This window comes from Giraffa tippelskirchi, chromosome 8 (assembly GCF_054371585.1).
Source record: "Giraffa tippelskirchi isolate mGirTip1 chromosome 8, T2T-mGirTip1v1.2.pri, whole genome shotgun sequence".
Lineage (NCBI taxonomy): Eukaryota > Metazoa > Chordata > Mammalia > Artiodactyla > Giraffidae > Giraffa > Giraffa tippelskirchi.
The window spans coordinates 136,933,680-136,954,008 of NC_137282.1; the positions used below are offsets into that span (position 1 = coordinate 136,933,680).

Sequence of the window (20,329 nt, forward strand, 5' to 3'; positions counted from 1 at the left end):
TGAAAGCATGTTTGTGTGAGGGGTGGGTGGTGGTGGTGGTGATGGTACAAAGGGTTTCCCAAATTGAGCTGACCACGGAACCCCTTGCTCCTCTGTGGGACCAGAATGCCTTGGCAAAATCCATTAGACACCAAATTCTGTATTGTTTGCCTACTAAGAGTAAAGCAGAGAAATTTCCTGAATTTGTAGAACATTTAAGTAGAACATTTAGTAGAATAGTTGAGTAGAACATTTAAGTCCTCAGTGTTGTTTTTCTTCCATCCTTTTTCTCTTTACCTTTTGATGTCTGGGACAAATTATTGCCCAACAGATGGTGGATGATATGCATCAATCCCATGATAAATATACATGATTGCAGCGCTAGTCTAGTGCTGGGCTGGAGCTGGCTTGTGCTGCCTCAAGAGAGTTGACTGTTATGTTTTCAGGAATTAAATTATATAAATATACCCCTCAAAAGAATTTTCCATATTGGTTGCATTTCAACTTGAGATTTGGACCAGTGAGATGAAACAACATGAACCCAGAACCTGAAATTCAAAAAAACTCTAGAGCTTTCTAATAAGAAATGAGTTAGAAATGAGATTCTAGTCCAACCATGTCATTTCAAAGGTAAGGAAACCAAGGCATGGAGCACTTGTGAGGTTTGCCCAAAGCCATCCAGCAATTCGTGAGAATTACAAGTGTCCTAGCTTTGGGCTTTTTCAGTGAAAATCACACTCCCTTGAATTGAAGTGTCTGGGTATTTACAGAGCTTGAGGATGAGTTTTGACCTAGCTATCTATCTTTTTAAGTAAAAACTGAAATTTCCATCATTGTTATAGTCATTAGAAAGAAATCATTCACTCAACCAACAGTTTCTCAAGAAGAGCTGCTTCCTTAGAAACAAACAAATAAAAAGCTTTCTGGGCACACAGAGTGTCAGAATTCATGGTCAGCTAGTACTGAGTGAGACTTTCAGTGCCGTGGACGTGAGAGCTCAGTCACGTCTGACCCTTTGTGACCTCATGGAGTGTAGCCCGCCAGGCTCCTCTGTCCATGGGATTATACTGACTAAATACTGGAGTGAGTTGCTGTTTCCTACTCCAGGGGATCTTCCTGACGCAGAAGTCGAACCCGAGTCTCCTGCAGCTCCTGCACTGGCAAGGAGATTTTTTTTTTTAACCACTGAACTATCTGGGAAACCCCTCTTTTAGTGCCATATTTCATCAGTTCTAAGATAGGCATTTTTTTTTAACCTTTCAACATTTCTGAAATTGGAATATATTGTACAATCAGTGGCATGTCATAGTTTAATAGGCAAGCTTTTTTTCTTTTCCTTTCTTAGTGGACATGAAAATAATGATGTTGCTTACGATGTTTGATTCAATGAAGCATGATAATTTAATTCAGTGTAGCAATGTCAATTTGGATACTTTCTTGTTTCCATCTTTACATGTTTATCTCTAGTCAGGCATGGACATGAATATAAATACATGTGTATTTTGGTCCATGTCATTTCTCATATTGCCTTCACTGTTATTTTTTTTCCCTTTCAGAAGGCATCATTAAGCCCAACCAATGGATCTAAATTAATGAATCACTGAGGATAAGATGTGAGTATGAAAACCTCAAGGAGAAGCTTACTATATGTAGACATTGTGCTAGGCCTTGGAGAAGCATTTTATTTGTACTTCCAGAAATTTTTCAGCTTGGTATTACACAAACTCAAAGTTTGTTCTAGTTATCAAAGCTTTGTGTATGTTAGTTGCTCAGTCATGTCTGACTTTTTGCAACCCCATGGGCTAATGCAGCCCGCCTGCCTCCTCTGTCCATGGAATTCTCCAGGCAAGAGAACTGCAGTGGGTTGCTATTCACTTCTCCAGGGGATCTTCCCAACCCAAGGATCGAACCCAGGTCTCCTGTGTTGCAGGCAGATTCTTCACTGTCTGAGCCAGCAGAGAAGCCTCCATCAAGTCTTTATCAACGATTAATCTAAGAAACCATGTTTCCTCCATTCTTTTCTGTACAATATCAACCTCTGATTATGGATTATGCTGGCAGTGCTTCTTATTATTTTTTAATTCCTCATTCTCAGGGGTCTTAAGCTTTCCCCACTGCTCTGCAGAGCACTCTGGCTTTTGGCCATAGCCAACATCTGAATTCCGATGGGAGGGATTCCATCCAACTCTTTCTGGCGAGAAAAGAAACAACCCAATAGGAACTAACCTAAAAACATCTGTCCATCTGACTCATCCCCATCAGTCAAACTGGACAAAAATGAGAATGCTATGACTTCTCTCGAGTAATATCATTAAACAGTATCTCCCCAGCATTTGTAGTAACTGAAGGAAATTTACCATATAATTATCATACCAAGTGGTATGTGGGTTGCACATACCAGACAATGATAACATGAATGATTAAGTAGCAAATTAACCTCAAACTAACCAAGAGTCCTTAGTTCAAAATTTGTGCTTCTTATGTGTATGCTTATGATTTCATATTGCATATTTATGCCAGTAAAATTTTTCTTAGTTTATATGAATACATAAAATGTATCATTTCATAGTCTTCCACAAAGAGCATAATGATCTACAGAAAATGCCGTGGCTATTGGGCTATCTATTCCTTGAACATTTTTTGAAACTGTGGCCTTGGAGGCCCTAGCATTGGTTGGGGAATATTTTTGGATTCCATAAATCACATCACGTCACTATGCCAAACCCTTGACTTTCTTCTGGCAAGATTAGCTTTAAGCAGGATTCCTACAATGAAAATAATGAAGAATAAGAGTGGCCTCTCACCTGAAGCCTTAGATAGCAGACATTATTATTTATAAGTGCCTCCCTTTGGCTCAACTTTGATCATTTAACTGTGCATCTCAAGCAATGTTCTCCAGGTAGAGGAGAATTGCACTCACCCATCAGTCCTATTCTTTGGTTTTGAATGTAGGTATCTTCTCTCCCTGAAAAGTGTACCTGGGGAAGGAGATTGCGATCGAATTGTGAAGAATAGCAAAGAGAAAGGATCAACATGACCAATTAAGCAGGAGAAGTGAACAATTTTTGACTTGATGAGGAAAATGAATCTTATAGTCTATATTTCTGTTTTTCAGATTGCAGGTTACAATCCATTAGAGGTTTGTGAATTCAATTTATTGGGTAGCAACCAATTTTTGAGAGAATATCATATAGAATAAAGTGGAATACAAGATAAAAATTGTGACTTTATCAGAATGTCTTGCTTGCAGATAGGAAGAATAGTATTTTAACATAAAAGTTTTTAAAATATAAAAATTACTTATTTTTAAATGTTTATATAGAGGTAGCTTTATGCACACATATTTTTGTCAGTACACACTGAGTGACAGTGTAAGATCTGTTTATTACTGTGTTAAGGTAAAAAATTCTTGAAAACTCAGTTCTGCTCAGTTTAGTCGCTCAGTCATGTTAGACTCTTTGTGACCCCATGGACTGCAGAACACCAGGCTTCCCTGTCCATCACCAACTCCTGGAGTTTGCTCAGATTCATGTCCATCAAGTTGGTGATGCCATCCAACCGTCTCATCCTCTGTCATCCCCTTCTCCTCCTGCCTTCAATCTTTCTCAGCAATCTTCTAATGAGTCAGTTCTTCTCGCATCAGGTGGCCAAAGTATTGGAGCTTCAGCTTCAGCATCAGTCCTTCCAATGAATATTCGGGACTGATTTCCTTTAGGATTGACTGCTTGATCTCCTTGCAGTCCAAGGGACTCTCAAGAGTCTTCTCCAACACCACAGTTCAAAAGCATCATCTTGAAAGCTACAGGAGAATTATATGTAAAACATACAGTTATTTTAAGACAACTCATACTGGTTCTTCTGTTATTTTTCTTTGCGAAGATCAGTTAAAAATCTATTCTGAACAATATTGATATTGAAAACTGTCTATTGTGCCTATCCACCAATTGGTTGCATACGTGAAAACTTCTTTCTACCCACACTGTAAGACTGTGAATTCCACAATTCTGTTTCAACACCTATGCAAATCCATTACCGACTTTGCCTGTTATTCTGCCATGTTCCCCTGCTCAGACTTGTTCTACAGATGATGGTATAAATCAAAACATACTTTCCTTCTGTTCATTGGTTAGGAGCAATTTTAAACTAAAAGACAACTTGGAAGCCCTCCTGTAAGTGCCCGTGGATTGTCATCTCAGCAGAAGGCACAGGGGAGTTGCAAAAGTCCCTCTTAGTCTTGACTCCAACCAGGAAGGCTTTGACCCAAGATCCATGAGTTTCATCTGCTTCCTGGACATAGTTTGCCTTGGGAGCCCAAATGGATCAGAGTGAGTGCATCTGCATTAGAGCATAAGGAAATTTACGTTTGCTGCAAACTCAGTGGTTGGTTAGCTGACTAAATATTGGGTTAGTCAGGTGGTATTGTCATCTTCAGCTGGATCCACCCTTGTCTGTTGCAGGTGAAGATCCTCATGTGTGAAAATGAAGTCCCAGGCAACCATGATTTGCTGTTTAATATTATTTCTGGCCATAGAATATTCTCATAGTAGATTCCATATCCGTACAAAAGTAAGTTTGATCTATTCTTATGTGGTCCCATGAGAAATCAATCAGTTCTCTGAGATGATTGATTTATGATAAATAACATGTCATTTCAAAGAAATTTTCAAATAATTATGATGTTACCCTTTCTGATGGCAACTTTCTAATGAAAGGGACAATGAAAAGTTGAGGGGTGGTTGGGGCTTGTGACAGTACAGTATTATTGTCACAGGGTGCAACAGTCTAGTAGAAAAACCACTTTGCAAGCCATGGAGTATGTAGACAGGTGGCTCTTGAGAGGCAGAAGCACTAACTTGGCAGTCGAGCAATTTAGGTTCAAACCTTAAGTTTGTTTGTTAGCCGCACAAGTTGCTTCATTTCTCTGGGTCTTAATTTCCTTACCTATAACACGAAGAGTGTCTTTTTCTCTTTTAGAGTTTTACAGTCCTTTATAGCTACAAGACGGTTAGTCAGGAAGTCGTGTCTGACCCTTTTGTGACCCCATGGATTGTAACCCGCCAGGCTCCTCTGTCCATGGGATTTCCAAGGCAGGAATACTGGAGTGGCTTGCCATTTCCTTCTCCAGGGAATCTTCTCAACCCAGGGATTGAACCCATATCTTCTGCATTGGCAGGGGAATGCTTAACCACTGAACAACTGGGGAGACTCGGGTTTGATCCCTTGGTCAAGAAGTTCCCCCTGGAGAAAGAAATGGCAACCCACTCCAGTACTCTTGCCTGGGAGATCCCATGGACAGAGGAGCCTGGCAGGTTACAGTTAAGGGGGTTGCAAAGGAGTCGGACATCCTTAGCAACTAAACAAAGGTACAAAAAGAATTTATGATTCTATTATTGCAACCGAGCATTCATTCCTATTACCTGCTCACTTCTTTCTCTGTGTATTGGGTGGACCATATTAGTTCCCTGTCAGAGCTCCAGTTAATTCAAGCAGAGAAGAGTTTAGTGCTCTAATTGTAGTCACGGTGCTCTCCATGGGTCCTTAAACTTTCCAATAGATGCACCCAATCCCCTGACCTTCAGAGCCTAAGTGACCACACCTCGTTTCTAGCGTTCACTGGAGGCAGCATGTTCTCTGTCAAGGCTCACATCCCTTCAGCAAATTCCTGCAGTATCAGATGCCATTTTCTTCCTAGTCCTGAACACATTTTCTCTTCATATTCACATGGAGTCTCTAAGTTGAGATGAGAGCGAAGAGTCCCACTGTAAAGAAAACCTTTGAGAAATTTATGTTTTACAGGATGGAGATAAACTTCAAGGTCCTGAAAGAAAGACCAAGCCTGGAAGAATTCAAGGTATGTAGCTACAGAACAGTCTCCTTCCATTTGAAGAATGGGCAGAATAAAGGAAGGGCATGGATATTGCAGATCAGTCCCCAGACCACAAGTTTTCATATAGAATAACAACCTCAAATAAGTTCTAAATGTTAAACATCATCAATAGATTTTCTTGCAATTATACTATTACCCACGGCATAGTCAATGAAACAAGTTGGCAGATATTCACACATGTTCTAGAACAGTAGACAAGAGTCCCTTTTAAAACTCAAAAGGGAAATCTGAACTATTGAGCTAACAAGAGGCAGAGGAGTGAGGAGGACAGGGTCATTCATTTCTTCATTCAAAGATACTTTCAAGGTTCTTAAAAGCATGCAGCACTCTGAGGCTGAGCGATCTATTCAAGTGATGTAATAGGTATCATGTTGGCGAGACTGACAGAGGATAAGACGGTTGGATGGCATCACCAACTCAATGGACATGAGTTTGAGCAAGCTCTGGGAGTTGGTAATGGACAGGGAAGCCTGGCATGCTGCAGTCCATGGGGTTGCAAAGAGTCGGACACAACTGAGCAACTGAACTGAACTGGCAAGACTGGTCACTGGAGAAGTGAGAGCCAAACTATGGTACCATCATGAGAAGTAAGATAGTGAAATCCTGTGGGTCTCACCCACATAGATTACTGGGATATGCACAGTCATGGCCAAGTATATTTACGGGGGCAAATACAAATCTATACAGATTTGGAACTAAGAAAGGAAAGAGGAGAGAAATGTAGCTAATGTGCATTGAACATTTATGACAACGCTGATCTAAGTGTTGTACAAGATGCTGTCTCATTCAATGTTTGTAACAAGACTATGGTATTACCTCCAAACTATATGAATGAGGAAATTGAGATGCACTTGGCTTAAATAAATTGCAACAATGGATACACTTGGGTAGATGTCAAAGAAAGATGCAAAGCATCCTGCTTCTATTCTCCTGTCTGAGTCATAAATATTGGTCATCAATATTCTTTGGCTCACAGCCAATAGGGCACTTCATTTTGTATTTATTTCAATACCTCAATAGTTCTCAGTATCATCTACTTCTTCCTACTGCACTGCTGCTATTTGAAGGCAATTCTTCCTGGGAATACTTCAACAGCTTCATCAAGTCAATCCACTCTCTTCATGGGCCAAATTAGGCTGCTGCCAGTTTTTTGAATAAAGTTTTATTGAAACCCAGCCATACTCACTCATTCACACATTGTCTTTGATTGCTTTTATGCTACTAAGCAGAGCTGACTATTTGTGACAGAGACCATATGGCCCATAAAGCTGAAATGTTTACACTCTGGCTAGCTTTGTTGTATTTAGCAAAAACTTAGAATGCCTGGTGAAATATAAATTTCAGATAAGCCATGGGTAATATTTCACAGGTTATACATATATAAAAAATTATCCATTGTTTTTCTGAACATTTTTAGTCAGTTCTCTTTATTCGTGGATTCTGTATTTGCATCTTCTCCAAATCAGCACTCACACTGCTCTCTGAATCATTAACAAACATGCACAGAATAACAGAAAAATGATCAGCCAAGCTGCATGTTCTCAGTTGAATGAGGTGATACTTGACCTTCCCACTATAAACAAATGTTTTTTGTGGTCTATGTAGTGTCATGTGTTTTGTGTTTTTGTGTTTTTAGTTGGTGATTTTGCTGTTTAAAATGGCCCCCAAATATAGTTCCCGAGTGATGTGTAGCATGCCTAAGAAGATTGTGATGTGCCTTATGGGGAAAATATATGTGCTAGATAAGCTTTGTTAATGTGTTGTCACGAGTTACAGTGCCCTTGGCTGTGAGTTCAATGTCAGCGAATCAAAAACATGTATTAAATAAGGTGTCTTTAAATGGAAACACACAAAACAAGCTTATATATTGATATATTGATTTGTTGGTGAAAATGTGAGCAGAAGCTTATAGGCACCTAACCTTATATTTCTCCTAGAGGCGATGGTTACGTATTCACGAATTCAGTGTTTGCGGCAGTGACTTTATAGACTACAACTGCTGCAAATAATGAGAATTGACTGTATCTGAAAATAAAATCAATATTTAACTGGCATTTAACCTGTGTTTTACCTGGCAACTCTATTTAACTGGTCCTTTACAGAAAAGTTTACTAACTCCTTCTCCATGCATGGTTAATTATCTTTCACAAATCTAATCATGTTTCCTGGTAACCCTCATATAAGCATAGAATCCAAGGTCTTTTAGGACTTGACCCTGCTTTCCTCCCCACCTTCATCTCCTGCCACTCTCCCCTCAGACACTCTGAACCAGTCTTTACAAATGACCCTCCTTTCCACATGTTCTTCACTCTGTCTAGATATCAGCTTCACAGTCTGCCTGGCAGGTCTTACTGGTTGGTGGCTGAGAACCCAGTTCAATGTTACCTCCTCTGGGAAGCAACCCCCAAGCCCCAGGAAGGAGTTAGATGTCCTTGTCAAAGTGTGGAAATGCTAATTAGGCCTCTCTCTCTTCTAAGGAAAATGCCATGGACCTTGCAGCGCGTCTTCTAACTGCAGCCAGCCCTGTGCTCAGCACTTTCATGGAGAAATAGGATTTATCTGTAATGGAAACAAGTGGCAGAAATCAACTGAAACATGTACAAGCCTTTCTGTGGAAACACTCTTTAGGGTGATGTATTTGCATATTTGCATTTTATTTGCATATCCTACAATAAACAGTTTAAATGTTTTCTGTTCAGCATGATAGTAAGTCTCAGATTTGGACTTGAGAAATTCTACAGAGTGGGTTCAAGTTTGTCTCTTATCGTTCCTTCCTCACCCAAACTCTCAATCACTTACTTTCTCTCTCTCAAAATCTTTTCTCAAAAAAATAAACCAAAAAAAGGATCTGAAACTCATTCAGACAGTGATAAACACTTAGCGATTAAAGTTTTAGCTTTAAAAGTGGATTTTTATACCTCTTATGCTAATGAATTAAGCAACTGAATGTGTCCAGAGTTAAATACACTTTAGTATCTTTTTTTAATACTTTCAATCACTTGCCCAAAGGAAGACAGAGGTGTGTGTCCCAGAAGAATAAAAATCCAATGAATAAAACAATTCTCAATTAAAATATTTTATTTTGTATCCTTTCACTTAGCCACTGTTTCTTTCTGCCTCACCTTCATCCCTGTAGAAGCACACTGATCTCTGCATATCCTAAAATGTCAAGTGTTTTTAGAATAGGAGTTTCAATGCAGTCTCTGTCACTTCAGTTCTGTTCAGTTCAGTCGCTCAATCATGTCCGACTCTTTGCAGCCCCATGGACTGCAGCACACCAGGCCTTCCTGTCCATCACCAACTCCCAGAGTTTACTCAAATTCATGTCCATTGAGTCAGTGATGCCATCCAACCATCTCATCCTCTGTAGTCCCCTTCTCCTCCTGCCTTCAATCTTTCCCAGCATCAGGGTCTTCTCAAACGAGTCAGCTCTGCATCAGGTGGCCAAAGTATTGGAGTTTCAGCTGCAACATCAGTCCTTCCAATAAATATTCAGGACTGACTTCCTTTAGGATGGACTGGTTGGATCTCCTTGCAGTCCAAGGGACTCTCAAGAGTCTTCTCCAACACTACAGTTCAAAAGCATCAATTCTTCGGCACTCAGCTTTCTTTATAGTCCAACTCTCCCACCCATACATAACCACCGGGAAAACCATAGCCTTGACTAGACGGACATTTGCTGGAAAAGTAATGTCTCTGCTTTTTAGTATGCTGTCTAGGTTGGTCATAACTTTCCTTCCAAGGAGTAAGCGTCTTTTAATTTCATGGTTGCAGTCACCAGCTGCAGTGATTTTGGAGCCCCCCCCCAAAAAGTCTGCTACCGTTTCCACTGTTTCTCCATCTATTTGCCATGAAGTGATGGGATCAGATGCCATGATTTTTGTTTTCTGAATGTTGAGCTTTAAGCCAACTTTTCCACTCTCCTCTTTCATTTAATCAAGAAGCTCTTTAGTTCTTCTTCATTTTCTGCCATAAGGGTGGGGTCATCTGCATATCTGAGGTTATTGATATTTCTCCCAGCAATCTTGATTCCAGCTTGTGCTTCATCTAGCCCAGCATTTCTCATGATGTACTCTGCATATAAGTTAAATAAGCATGGTGACAATATATAGCCTTGACGTACTCCTTTTCCTATTTGGAACCAGTCTGTTTTTCCATGTCTAGTTCTAACTGTTGCTTCCTGACTTGCATACAGGTTTCTCAGGAGACAGGTCAGGTGGTCTGAGGGTATGCCCATCTCTTTCAGAATTTTCCATAGTTTATTGTGATCCACACAGTCAAAGGCTTTGGCATAGTCGATTAAGCAGAATTAGATGTTTTTCTAGAACTCTCTTGCTTTTTCAATGATCCAACTGATGTTGGATTTCATCTCTGGTTCCTCTGCCTTTTCTAAAAGCAGCTTGAACATCTGGAAGTTCACGGTTCATGTACTGTTGGAGCCTGGCTTGAAGAATTTTGAGCATTACTTTACTAGCATGTGAGATGAGTGCAATTGTGCGGTATTTTGAACATTCTTTGGCATTGCCCTTCTTTGGAATTGGAATGAAAACTGACCTTTTCCAGTCCTGTGGCCGCTGCTGAGTTTTCCAAATTTGCTGGCATATTGAGTGCAGCACTTTCACAGCATCATTGTTTAGGATTTGAAATAGCTCAACTGGAATTGCATCACCTCCACTAGCTTTGCTCATAGTGATGCTTCCTCAGGCCCACTTGACTTCGCATTCCAGGATGTCTGGCTCTAGATGAGTGATCACACCATCGTGATTATCTGGGTCATGAAGATCTTTTTTATACAGTTCTTCTGTGTATTCTTGCCACCTCTTCTTAATATCTTCTGCTTCTGTTAGGTCCATACCATTTCTGTCCTTTATTGAGCTCATATTTGCATGAAATGTTCCCTTGATATCTCTAATTTTCTTGAAGAGATCTCTAGTCTTTCCCATTCTATTGTTTTCCTCTATTTCTTTGCACTGATCACTGAGGAAGGCTTTCTTATCTCTCCTTGCTATTCTTTGGAACTCTGGCATTCAAATGGGTATATCTTTCCTTTACTCCTTTGCTTTTTGCTTCTCTTCTTTTCACCGCTATTTGTAAGGCCTCCTCAGACAGCCATTTTGCTTTTTTGCATTTCTTTTCCATGGGGATGGTCTTGATCCCTGTCTCTTGTACAATGTCATGAACCTCCATCCATAGTTCCTCAGGCACTCTGTCTATCAGATGTAGTCCCTTAAATCTACTTCTCACTTCCACTGTATAATTGTTCAGCTAATCACATAGATGTCCTTGCAACTATAGCCCATTTAAAAGGGAGTTAAATGAAGCAAATTATTATTTTGGCCTATCCTAAGGCCTATTCTGGGAAATTCTAGGTAAAAAGTATGAGGAAATGAGCAAACAACTTCTATTTTGCTGTTGTTCAGTTGCTCAGTTGTGTCCAACTCTTTGTGACCCTATGGACTGTAGCCTGCCAAGCTCCTTTGTCCATGGGATTTCTGAGGTAAGAATACTGGAGTGGGTTGTTCCTTTTCCAGAGGATATTTGCAACCCAGGGATCAAACCTGCATCTCCTGCATTGGCAGGTGTATTCTTTACCACTGAGCCATAAGGAAGCTCAGCTTCTTCTATTTAGTGAACTCTAAACTTTTAAAAATTACAGTACCTTAGCCTTCTGTGGAGAAGGCAATGGCACCCCACTCCAGTACTCTTGCCTGGACAATCCCATGGATGGAGGAGCCGGGTAGGCTGCAGTCCATGGAGTCACTAAGAGTCAGACACGACTGAGCGACTTCACTTTCACTTTTCACTTTCATACACCGGAGAAGGAAATGGCAACCCACTCCAGTATTCTTGCCTGGAGAATCCCAGGGACGGCGGAGCCTGGTGGACTGCCGTCTATGGGGTAGCGCAGAATCGGACACGACTGAAGCGACTTAGCAGCAGCAGCAGCAGCCTTCTGTGTTTAACTGTCAACCTCCAAAACTACTCCTCTCTGGAGTTCTATGTAGATCCTCTTTAAAAAAAAGAAAATCATTAGACAATTTTTGTTTCTAGAATTTCCCCATATCTCTGGAGAAAACTGTCTTGTTATAATACTTGAGCTATAATTACTGTCCTGAAAGCAGATTCCGGTAAGAAAGTTTCACATCCGGACCTCTGTGGGGATTTTGGTGGAATCTCCTGCCTTGTTATGAGGTCCCTTACCTTCTCCATACTTTTCAGCCTCTAAACCACTTTTCAGGACCTCTTGCTCCTCTTTTTTCCATGTGGATTATTTGTGCCTTTAACTTCCTTAGTCTGACATGTTAGGTGCTTAATCATTTTTGAGTGAAACAACCATCTTTTTACAAACAGGACTCAAACAGCGCGTCACGCCTCTCTGTGGCAGCACCGTCTATAACTCTGCACATTCTTGACTACCAAGCCCCAGAGCCCATCAGGAGTGTAGCTCAAGGAATCCAAAAGAACTGTCCACTGGATTACGCCTGCATAATTAAGGCTGTGAAATCATCAGAAGCAACGTCTGGAAATATTGCATTTATAGTGGAGTTACTAAAAAACATTTCCACAGATTTGTCTGATAATGTCACCCGAGAGAAAATGAAGGTATTCTTTGTTCATTTCATTCAAAAATATGACAATTTTTTTTTTCTCAAAATCTTACACTTTAATAGTTTCAAAATAGTTTTCAGGGTAAAAACTATCATAACCACAATAACAGTTCATTTCAGTTTTGGGTACGGATTCTTCTTAGTTTATGGATGTTTTCAACAAATGGTGAGCGTCACTCAGTCGTGTCCGACTCTTTGTGACCCCATGGACTATACAGTTCATGGAATTCTCTAGGCCAGAATACTGGAGTGGGTAACCTTTCCCTTCTCCAGGGGATCTTCCCAACCCAGGGATAGAACCCAGGTCTCCTGCACTGCAGGTGGATTCTTTACCAGCTGAGTCACAAGGGAAGCCCAAAAATACTGGAGTGGGTAGCCTATCCCTTCTCCAGTGGATCTTCCCGACCCAGGAATCGAACCGGGGTCTCCTGCATTGCAGGTGGATTCTTTACCAACTGAGCTATCAGGGAAGCCCCTTCCAAGAAATAAGAACATTTTTAATACAGGTTTTTGTACAGACTGAATATTTGCAAGGAAATACCACATAATTATCCTGTGAGGAAGACTTTGACTACTGTAAAGCTTCCCATATTTTATTTTTGTAAAACATAATTGTACTGAGAAATGTTAGCAGAGGTTCCATTTCTTAAAAGAGAGATCTGTGGTGCAGCAGATATAGGAATTCTGGGGTAAACGAAGCCAAGCAGGTCTTATGGCAGGACTTTATAGAGCTTTAAATGTGTTAATAAACTTTGGCACTCTTCACAAGGGTGGGGGTGGGCGGGATAAGGATATGGTGTGCTGTACTTGGATTGCCATAGGATCTACTCCCAACTTCCTCCTTAAACAGTCATTAATATCTCATGGGAAACTTGGGTTATAGAAATTGAAGTTGGAAATGCTACCTGGGGCATATAATAAAGCAGGTAACCCTTCTCTGTGATTCATCTCATTTCATTTCATGTTGTTTGCTTATTTAATTATATTTTATCTTATTATTTTTTTAGTTTATATTTATTGATTTTTAAAAATTGGGGTATAGTTGCTTTACAGTGTTGTGTTAATTTCTGCTGTACAGCAAAGTGAACGAGCTTCAAGTATACATATATCTCCTCTTTTTTGGATTTCCTTCCTATTTAGGTCACCACAGAGCATTAAGTAGAGTTTCTTGTGCTATACAGCAGGTTATCAATATCATTAGTTACCTGTTTTATCCGTATTAGTGTATATATGTCAACCCTCAATCTTATTTTGCTTATTTCATTTCTTTTTGTCATATTTTGTTTTTAACATTTCTAATTTTTTCCCTCTCTCTGAAGTCCTACTAGTATGAGAATTCTAACAAACAGTGAATCTGAAGAGAAACATGCCAAATAATATAAAATCATTTGATCTTTAGAAACCTGAGGTTTTAGAAATCAACTTGTACCACAGTGTGTACATCCCCAGTATAGTATCCACTTTTCTCCACTGCAGAGCTACAGCAAACTGGCCAACCACATCCTCGACCCAGCGGTCATTCCAAACTGGGCTTTCATCCCGGACAAAAATGTCAGCTCCGATTTGTTGCAGTCAGTGAACTGGTTTGCGAGGCAACTCCACATCCGAAACGAACCTGAGCACATTGTGGATGAATTCTTCATTCAGACAAAAGGGTTCCCCATCAACCAGAATACCTCAGAGAGAAGTCTCAGTTTCTCCATGAACTTGAACAACACGGTGGAGGGTATCCTAGGAATCATAGAAATTCCCAGGCAAGAGCTGTGGAAGCTGCCCCCAAATGCATCCCAAGCTGTTGGAATAGCTTTTGCCACCTTGGGGGCTGTCCTGAAAGAAGCCCACTTGGAAAATGCCCATCTTCCCAGGCTGGTAAATGGACTGGTCCTTTCAGTGATTTTACCAGAAAGATTAGAGCACATCTTATTCACTTTTGAGAAGATCAACAAATCCCAGAATGCCAGGGCCCAGTGTGTTGGCTGGCACTTCAGGAAAAGGAGGTGGGATGAGAATGTCTGTGAAACAACGCTGGACACCAAGAATAGAGTGAGATGCCGGTGTAACTACACCAACGCGATGATGTCTTTTTCCATTCTCATGTCCCCCATATCTGTGGACAACAAAGTCCTGGACTACATCACCTGCGTTGGGCTCAGCATCTCCATCCTTAGCTTGATTCTTTGCCTGATCATTGAAGCCACCGTCTGGTCCCACGTGGTCATGACGGACATATCATATATGCGACATGTATGCATTGTGAATATAGCTGTGTCACTCTTGACTGCCAATGTGTGGTTCATCTTAGGCTCCAACTTTAACAAAAAGGCCCAGGACTACAACTGGTGTGTTGTGGCAACATTTTTTAGCCACTTTTTCTATCTCTGTCTGTTTTTCTGGATGCTCTTCAAAGCCCTGCTCATCATCTATGGACTACTGGTCGTTTTCCGGAGGATGATGAAGTCCCGCATGATGGCCATTGGCTTTGCTGTTGGCTATGGGTGCCCATTAGTTATTGCTGCCACCACTGTGGCTATCACAGTGCCAGGGAAAGGCTACGTGAGACATGGTGCCTGTTGGCTTAACTGGGATGACACCAAAGCCCTTTTAGCCTTTGCCATCCCAGCCTTGGTCATTGTGGCTGTGAATCTTGTTGTGGTTTTGGTTGTGGCTGTCAACACTCAGAGGCCCTCTATTGGCAGTTCCAAGTCTCAAGATGTGGCCATAATCCTGAGGATCAGCAAAAATGTCGCCATCCTCACCCCACTGTTGGGACTGACCTGGGGTTTTGGAATAGCTACCCTCATAGAAGGCACTTCCTTGATATTCCATATAATCTTTGCCCTGCTCAACGCTTTCCAGGTAAGTTTTGGGAGAGAGACTTATTTTATTAATTGATACTATTAGCTACTTTTTATTTACAAAATATTATTATCTTATAATTTGGTATTCTGGCTATACAACAAAATATGGTTATGGTTTAAAAATATAGAACACCACGTGTTCCTTCCATTTCCTTTCATATCTTAGAGACATTTATCTGTGATATCTCTCTGTTGATTGTCCAGTTGGATTTCAATGATCAGGCTGGTTGGGTAGGAATCTCCTTTCGTCTTTCCTAAAGTTTCAACATGAAAAGACATTGACCTTCACTTATGCAGGACTAGGGATCCTCCCCACTTTGGTTAGGGATGTGTGAGGCTACACCTACATATTATGCCTCAAAACAAGCACAATTTTTATCCTTTCTCAAGTAGTCTGAGGAATCTATGAAATAATAGTCATTTTTCACAGCATTGCAGATATGGCCCATGCCACTCACTTTGGATGTTAATCAGTCAGGGATTCTCATACCCCTTCCCTGCTATTCTCTGTAAAATAAATGTCATTTATTATTCACAGAAATGGATCCCAGAAATGTCACTTTCTCTGGTCCTCAGACTTCTCCTCTGTAAGATAAAGATGGAACTAAAATGATCTCTAATGTCTTTTCTTGCTTAACATGCTAGCTTTGATAAGATTATCCACCTAAAAGTCATTTCACTTCATCTTGGCTACTAAGCCACTTTTAGGAAGCTGTCATTATGTTGCTTTCTGCACTCATGGGTAATACAAAATTTAGGAAGTTTATATATATATGTGTGTATATATATATATTTAAATATATCTATTTATTTGGCTGTACTGGGTCTTAGTTGCAGCAAGCAGGATCTAGGTCCCAGCCCAGGGATCAAACCCAGACCCCTGCATTAGTGATGTGGAGTCTTAGCCACTGATCCATCAGGGAAATCCCAGAAGGGTCATATTTTTAACGTATTTTAAATCAGGAGCTGGCAAACTGTGGCCCGCTGCCTGTGTTTGTAAATAGTTTTATTGAAATACACCTTACACACAGGCTTACAAACACATCTTTTTATTGAAACAGTTTTATTGAAATACACCTCACACACACACATTTCACCTGTGGTGGCTTTTGTGCTGCAGTGGCAAAGGTGAGATAGTCAGAACAGAGGCTGTAGAGCCTGCAAAGTCTAAAATATTTATTATCTGCTTATTTTTAGAAAAATATCTTCAAAAAAATTTTTGACCAATGCTTTAAATAAAATAAATATAGTTGTTTAATAAAGCAACAGAGTATTCCATGTCACTATTTCTCTATTTGAAAACCTAATGTGAAATAATAAAGCCAACTTTAAAGTAATGCCGACTCAGTTCAATTATATATCTTACTCATAATTTCTTAATAACTATGGAGAACGTTTATTTCATTCTTTCCTCTGTATTGCTTTAAAGAGAAACCTTTTACTTAAGGTTTTCTTTGGGGGTGGGGATCAAAACTCTTGGACTCACATAAATCTTCCCTGCTCTTGAAGTTATACACATTACCACTGATCTCACCCTACTTTTACTTTTACTTTGTAATTTAATTAAACCCCAGGAAATTTTGCTCTGCATTTCTTCTTTGGATCATTTCTCTTTCTATTTTCTTGATGGAAAGAAAATTTCTAGACTCCCTCTAGTTACACACATTCCATTTTTCTAAAACAAGCTTTCTCTGTGACTCACAATTAAGCATTCTCAGTTTTCTAATCAGGGTTTCTTATCCATGAAACCATCCTTAGAAACCAGGCTTCCCTTCACTCTTGTGGCAGGATTCAGATTTTCCTTGGACTCCCAACTCCCATGACTTAAAAGGTTTGACTGTCAGTTATTCTGACTTTGTAGGTGACCAGATAATTTAAACTCCAAGAGACCCTGGTCTTACGGGTTTCTTTAGACTTCTCTTTCTCTCTTTTAATGCAGTAACTTCTTTCACCAGTTTTAGAGACTCTAGCTGCCTGTTTCTTGACTTTTCCATTGAAAGTAGACTAGAATACATTTCATTTTCCCAAGACACCTTCCCTGATTGTGACTTTGAATGACAAAATTTTATGTTGTGTGTTACTATCATCATGAGTAAGAACAACCACCCCAATATGTGGGAAGAAAGTAAACAGATTTAATAAGTTTGAAAACTATCCTACATTTGAAGCCATTCAAGAGATATCAATCACTCTCATGCACAAACATGAAGGTGGTCTTCTTTTTTTTGAGGTCTATTCAAAGAAAACACTCATTAGTGCATGAGAATCAGTAGACATTGAAGTTTCTAATTTGTGATAACTATCTTTGAAGGAATCTAGAAGAGTGGTATTAAAATAACTACTGGGTTATGGTCTGCAGAACTGTCCCTCATACTTTTGTTGAATTCTGTCACAGGGGTTCTTCATCTTGCTGTTTGGAACCATTATGGACCACAAGGTAATTTGAATTTGTGTCACTCACTGTAAATGTTTTCCATGTGGTTGGGGGGAGCAGGAGGATGAAGCAGCCTTGATCAGAGAGGATAGTGGAAAAGAGTTGACTTTGTGAGGCGGTTCAAGGCATCAGCTGCAGGGGGGAAAGGGAAGAACTATATTCTCTCTTGTCCTGCTCCTTCTCAAGTCAACTGGAGGCTATATTTGAACATAACTGGTGAAAAAAAATAGAAACCATAACCAGAACTTTAACCTTAATCCTAAATCTAGTTATGATTACACCTCAACTTTTATGCAAGTTTCATTATTTTCCAAGCACGGTGCTGAACCATCTGATGCTGCTTCTGCCAGAGTTGCTGGCCTCAAAGTTTCAGGACACAGGTCTAGACCTTGAGGATGTTGTCATTTCTTCACTCTCATTGCTTCTTTAGATACGAGATGCTTTGAGGATGAGGATGTCTTCACTGAAGGGGCAGTCGAGGGTGGTAGAGGTAAGCCTCTCCTTTTCACTCTCAATACTGGAAGGTCAGTGTTCTCAGTAGAGTCAGGCAGAGACAAATACTACAGCTCAATATTTGGGATTTGTTATCAAACAGAATCATGAGGGCATACCATTATTCATTCATTTCTTCAATCAACAAATTTGGAGTATCCTGCTAGAGCTTAAGGTCACTGGAACATACCCCTCAAGAAAAGTTTCCAGGGAATTCCCTGATGGCCCAGTAGTTGGGACTCCATGCTTTCACACTCGGGGCCTGGGTTTGATCCCTGGTTAGGGTACTAAGATCTTGCAAGCCCTGCAGCATGGCGAGAAAAGAAAAAAGCAAAGTTTCCATACTGGTTGTATTTCAACTAAATACATTTGGACCACTGAGAGAGAGACAATGTGAACGCAGACCATAGATTCATAAAATGCCAGAGCTGGAAAATAAGACATGAGTTACAAGTGAGATACTAGACCAACCTAGTCATTTCATAGGTAAGGAAACCAAGGCCCAGGGCACTTATGAGATTTGACCAGAGCAACCCAGCAATTTGTGAGAATTAGCATTCTTCCTGCCATGGGCTTTTGCAGTGAACCATTTCCCTTGAACTGAAGTGTCTGTGTATCTAAAGATCTTGAAGATGACTTTTGACTTAGATATCTGTCTTATCAACTACCAACTGAAATTGCCACCATTGTTATATTAATGAGAAAGAAGTCATTTACTCAATCAACAGTTTCTCAATAAGAGCTGCTTTTAAAACAAACAAATATAAAGCTTTCTGGAGACATACAGAGTCAGAATTTATAGTCAGCTACTACTTAGAGTGACTTTTAGTGCCAAAGACCATCAATTCTAAGACAGGCATTTTTTATCCACCTTTGAATATTTCTGAAATTGGAACACATTGGGTAATCAGTGGCATGTCATGACTTAACTGGCAAGTTATTTTTTCATGTTCTTCCTCTGCAGACATAAAATATAATGATGTTTCTTACAATGTGAGATTCAGTGAAATATGGTAATTTAACTCAGGGTAGCTGTATCAACTTTGGTACTTCATGTTTCCATTGTTACAGTTTATCTTCAGTCAGGCACAGACATAAATATAAATCTATGTGCATTCCGGTCAATGCCATTCTTCATTGACATCAGTGTTATTTTTTTCCCTATTTAGAATGCATCGTTAAGCCCAAACTATGGATCTAAATTCATGAATCGTCGAGGATAAGACGTAAGTATTAAAAAATCAAGGAGAAGCTTCAGGAAGGGAACTGGGGATGTCTTTCAGAGAAACGTCTTTATTGCCGAGCACATAAATCAAAATACACACATCTTTAAAACCCATGTCAGCTCAGTTTACTTGATCAAATCTTAAGAATACATCTTTTTTTTTTTTTTCTGTCCTCAGTGAGAGGATGCAGTCATCATCCCCATTCTGATACAGGATATATCTTGGTGTTTCAGTTCAGTTCAGTTTAGCCGCTCAGTCGTGTCCGACTCTTTGTGACCCCATGAATCGCAGCACGCCAGGCTTCCCTGTCCATCACCAACTCCCGGAGTCCACCCAAACCCATGTCCATCGAGTCGGTGATGCCATCCATCCATCTCATCCTCTGTCATCCCCTTCTCCTCCTGCCCTCAATCTTTCCCAGCATCAGGGTCTTTTCAAATGAGTCAGCTCTTTGCATCAGGTGACCAAAGTTTTGGAGTTTCAGCTTCAACATCAGTCCTTCCAATGAACACCCAGGAATGATCTCCTTTAGGATGGACTGGGTGGATCTTCTTGCATCCAAGGGACTCTCAAGAGTCTTCTCCAACACCACAGTTCAAAAGCATCAATTCTTTGGTGCTCAGATTTCTTCATAGTCCAACTCTTACATCCATACATGACTACTGGAAAAACCATAGCCTTGACTAGATGGACCTTTGTTGGCAAAGTAATGTCTTTGCTTTTTAATATGCTGTCTAGGTTGGTCATAACTTCCCTTCCAAGGAGTAAGTGTCTTTTAATTTCATGGTTGCACTCACCATCTGCAGTGATTACACACACCTTAATTCCATCTTGCCAGTGAGTGT

At 40.2% G+C, this 20,329-nt stretch overlaps 1 protein-coding gene across 3 annotated transcripts; it reads left to right on the plus strand.

The window, feature by feature from the left end:
* The first annotated feature begins 1,052 nt into the window (after positions 1 to 1,052).
* On the plus strand, positions 1,053 to 19,597 carry LOC145516331 (adhesion G protein-coupled receptor F4-like). 3 transcript variants are annotated; one of them, XM_081517475.1, is made up of 11 exons: positions 1,057 to 1,139; positions 1,536 to 1,592; positions 4,110 to 4,304; positions 4,437 to 4,545; positions 5,776 to 5,830; positions 8,344 to 8,495; positions 12,218 to 12,469; positions 13,951 to 15,330; positions 17,728 to 17,769; positions 18,197 to 18,256; positions 19,428 to 19,597. In XM_081517475.1, the coding sequence occupies exons 4-11, from the start codon at positions 4,459 to 4,461 to the stop codon at positions 19,479 to 19,481; spliced, it is 2,082 nt and encodes a 693-aa protein (XP_081373601.1). In that variant the 5' UTR covers positions 1,057 to 1,139; positions 1,536 to 1,592; positions 4,110 to 4,304; positions 4,437 to 4,458; the 3' UTR covers positions 19,482 to 19,597. The 3 variants fall into 3 exon arrangements, with proteins under 3 accessions (XP_081373602.1, XP_081373603.1, XP_081373601.1); XM_081517476.1 differs by lacking the exon at positions 4,110 to 4,304 and having other exon boundaries at positions 1,053 to 1,139; XM_081517477.1 differs by lacking the exons at positions 4,110 to 4,304; positions 8,344 to 8,495 and having other exon boundaries at positions 1,053 to 1,139.
* Positions 19,598 to 20,329: the final 732 nt, after the last annotated feature.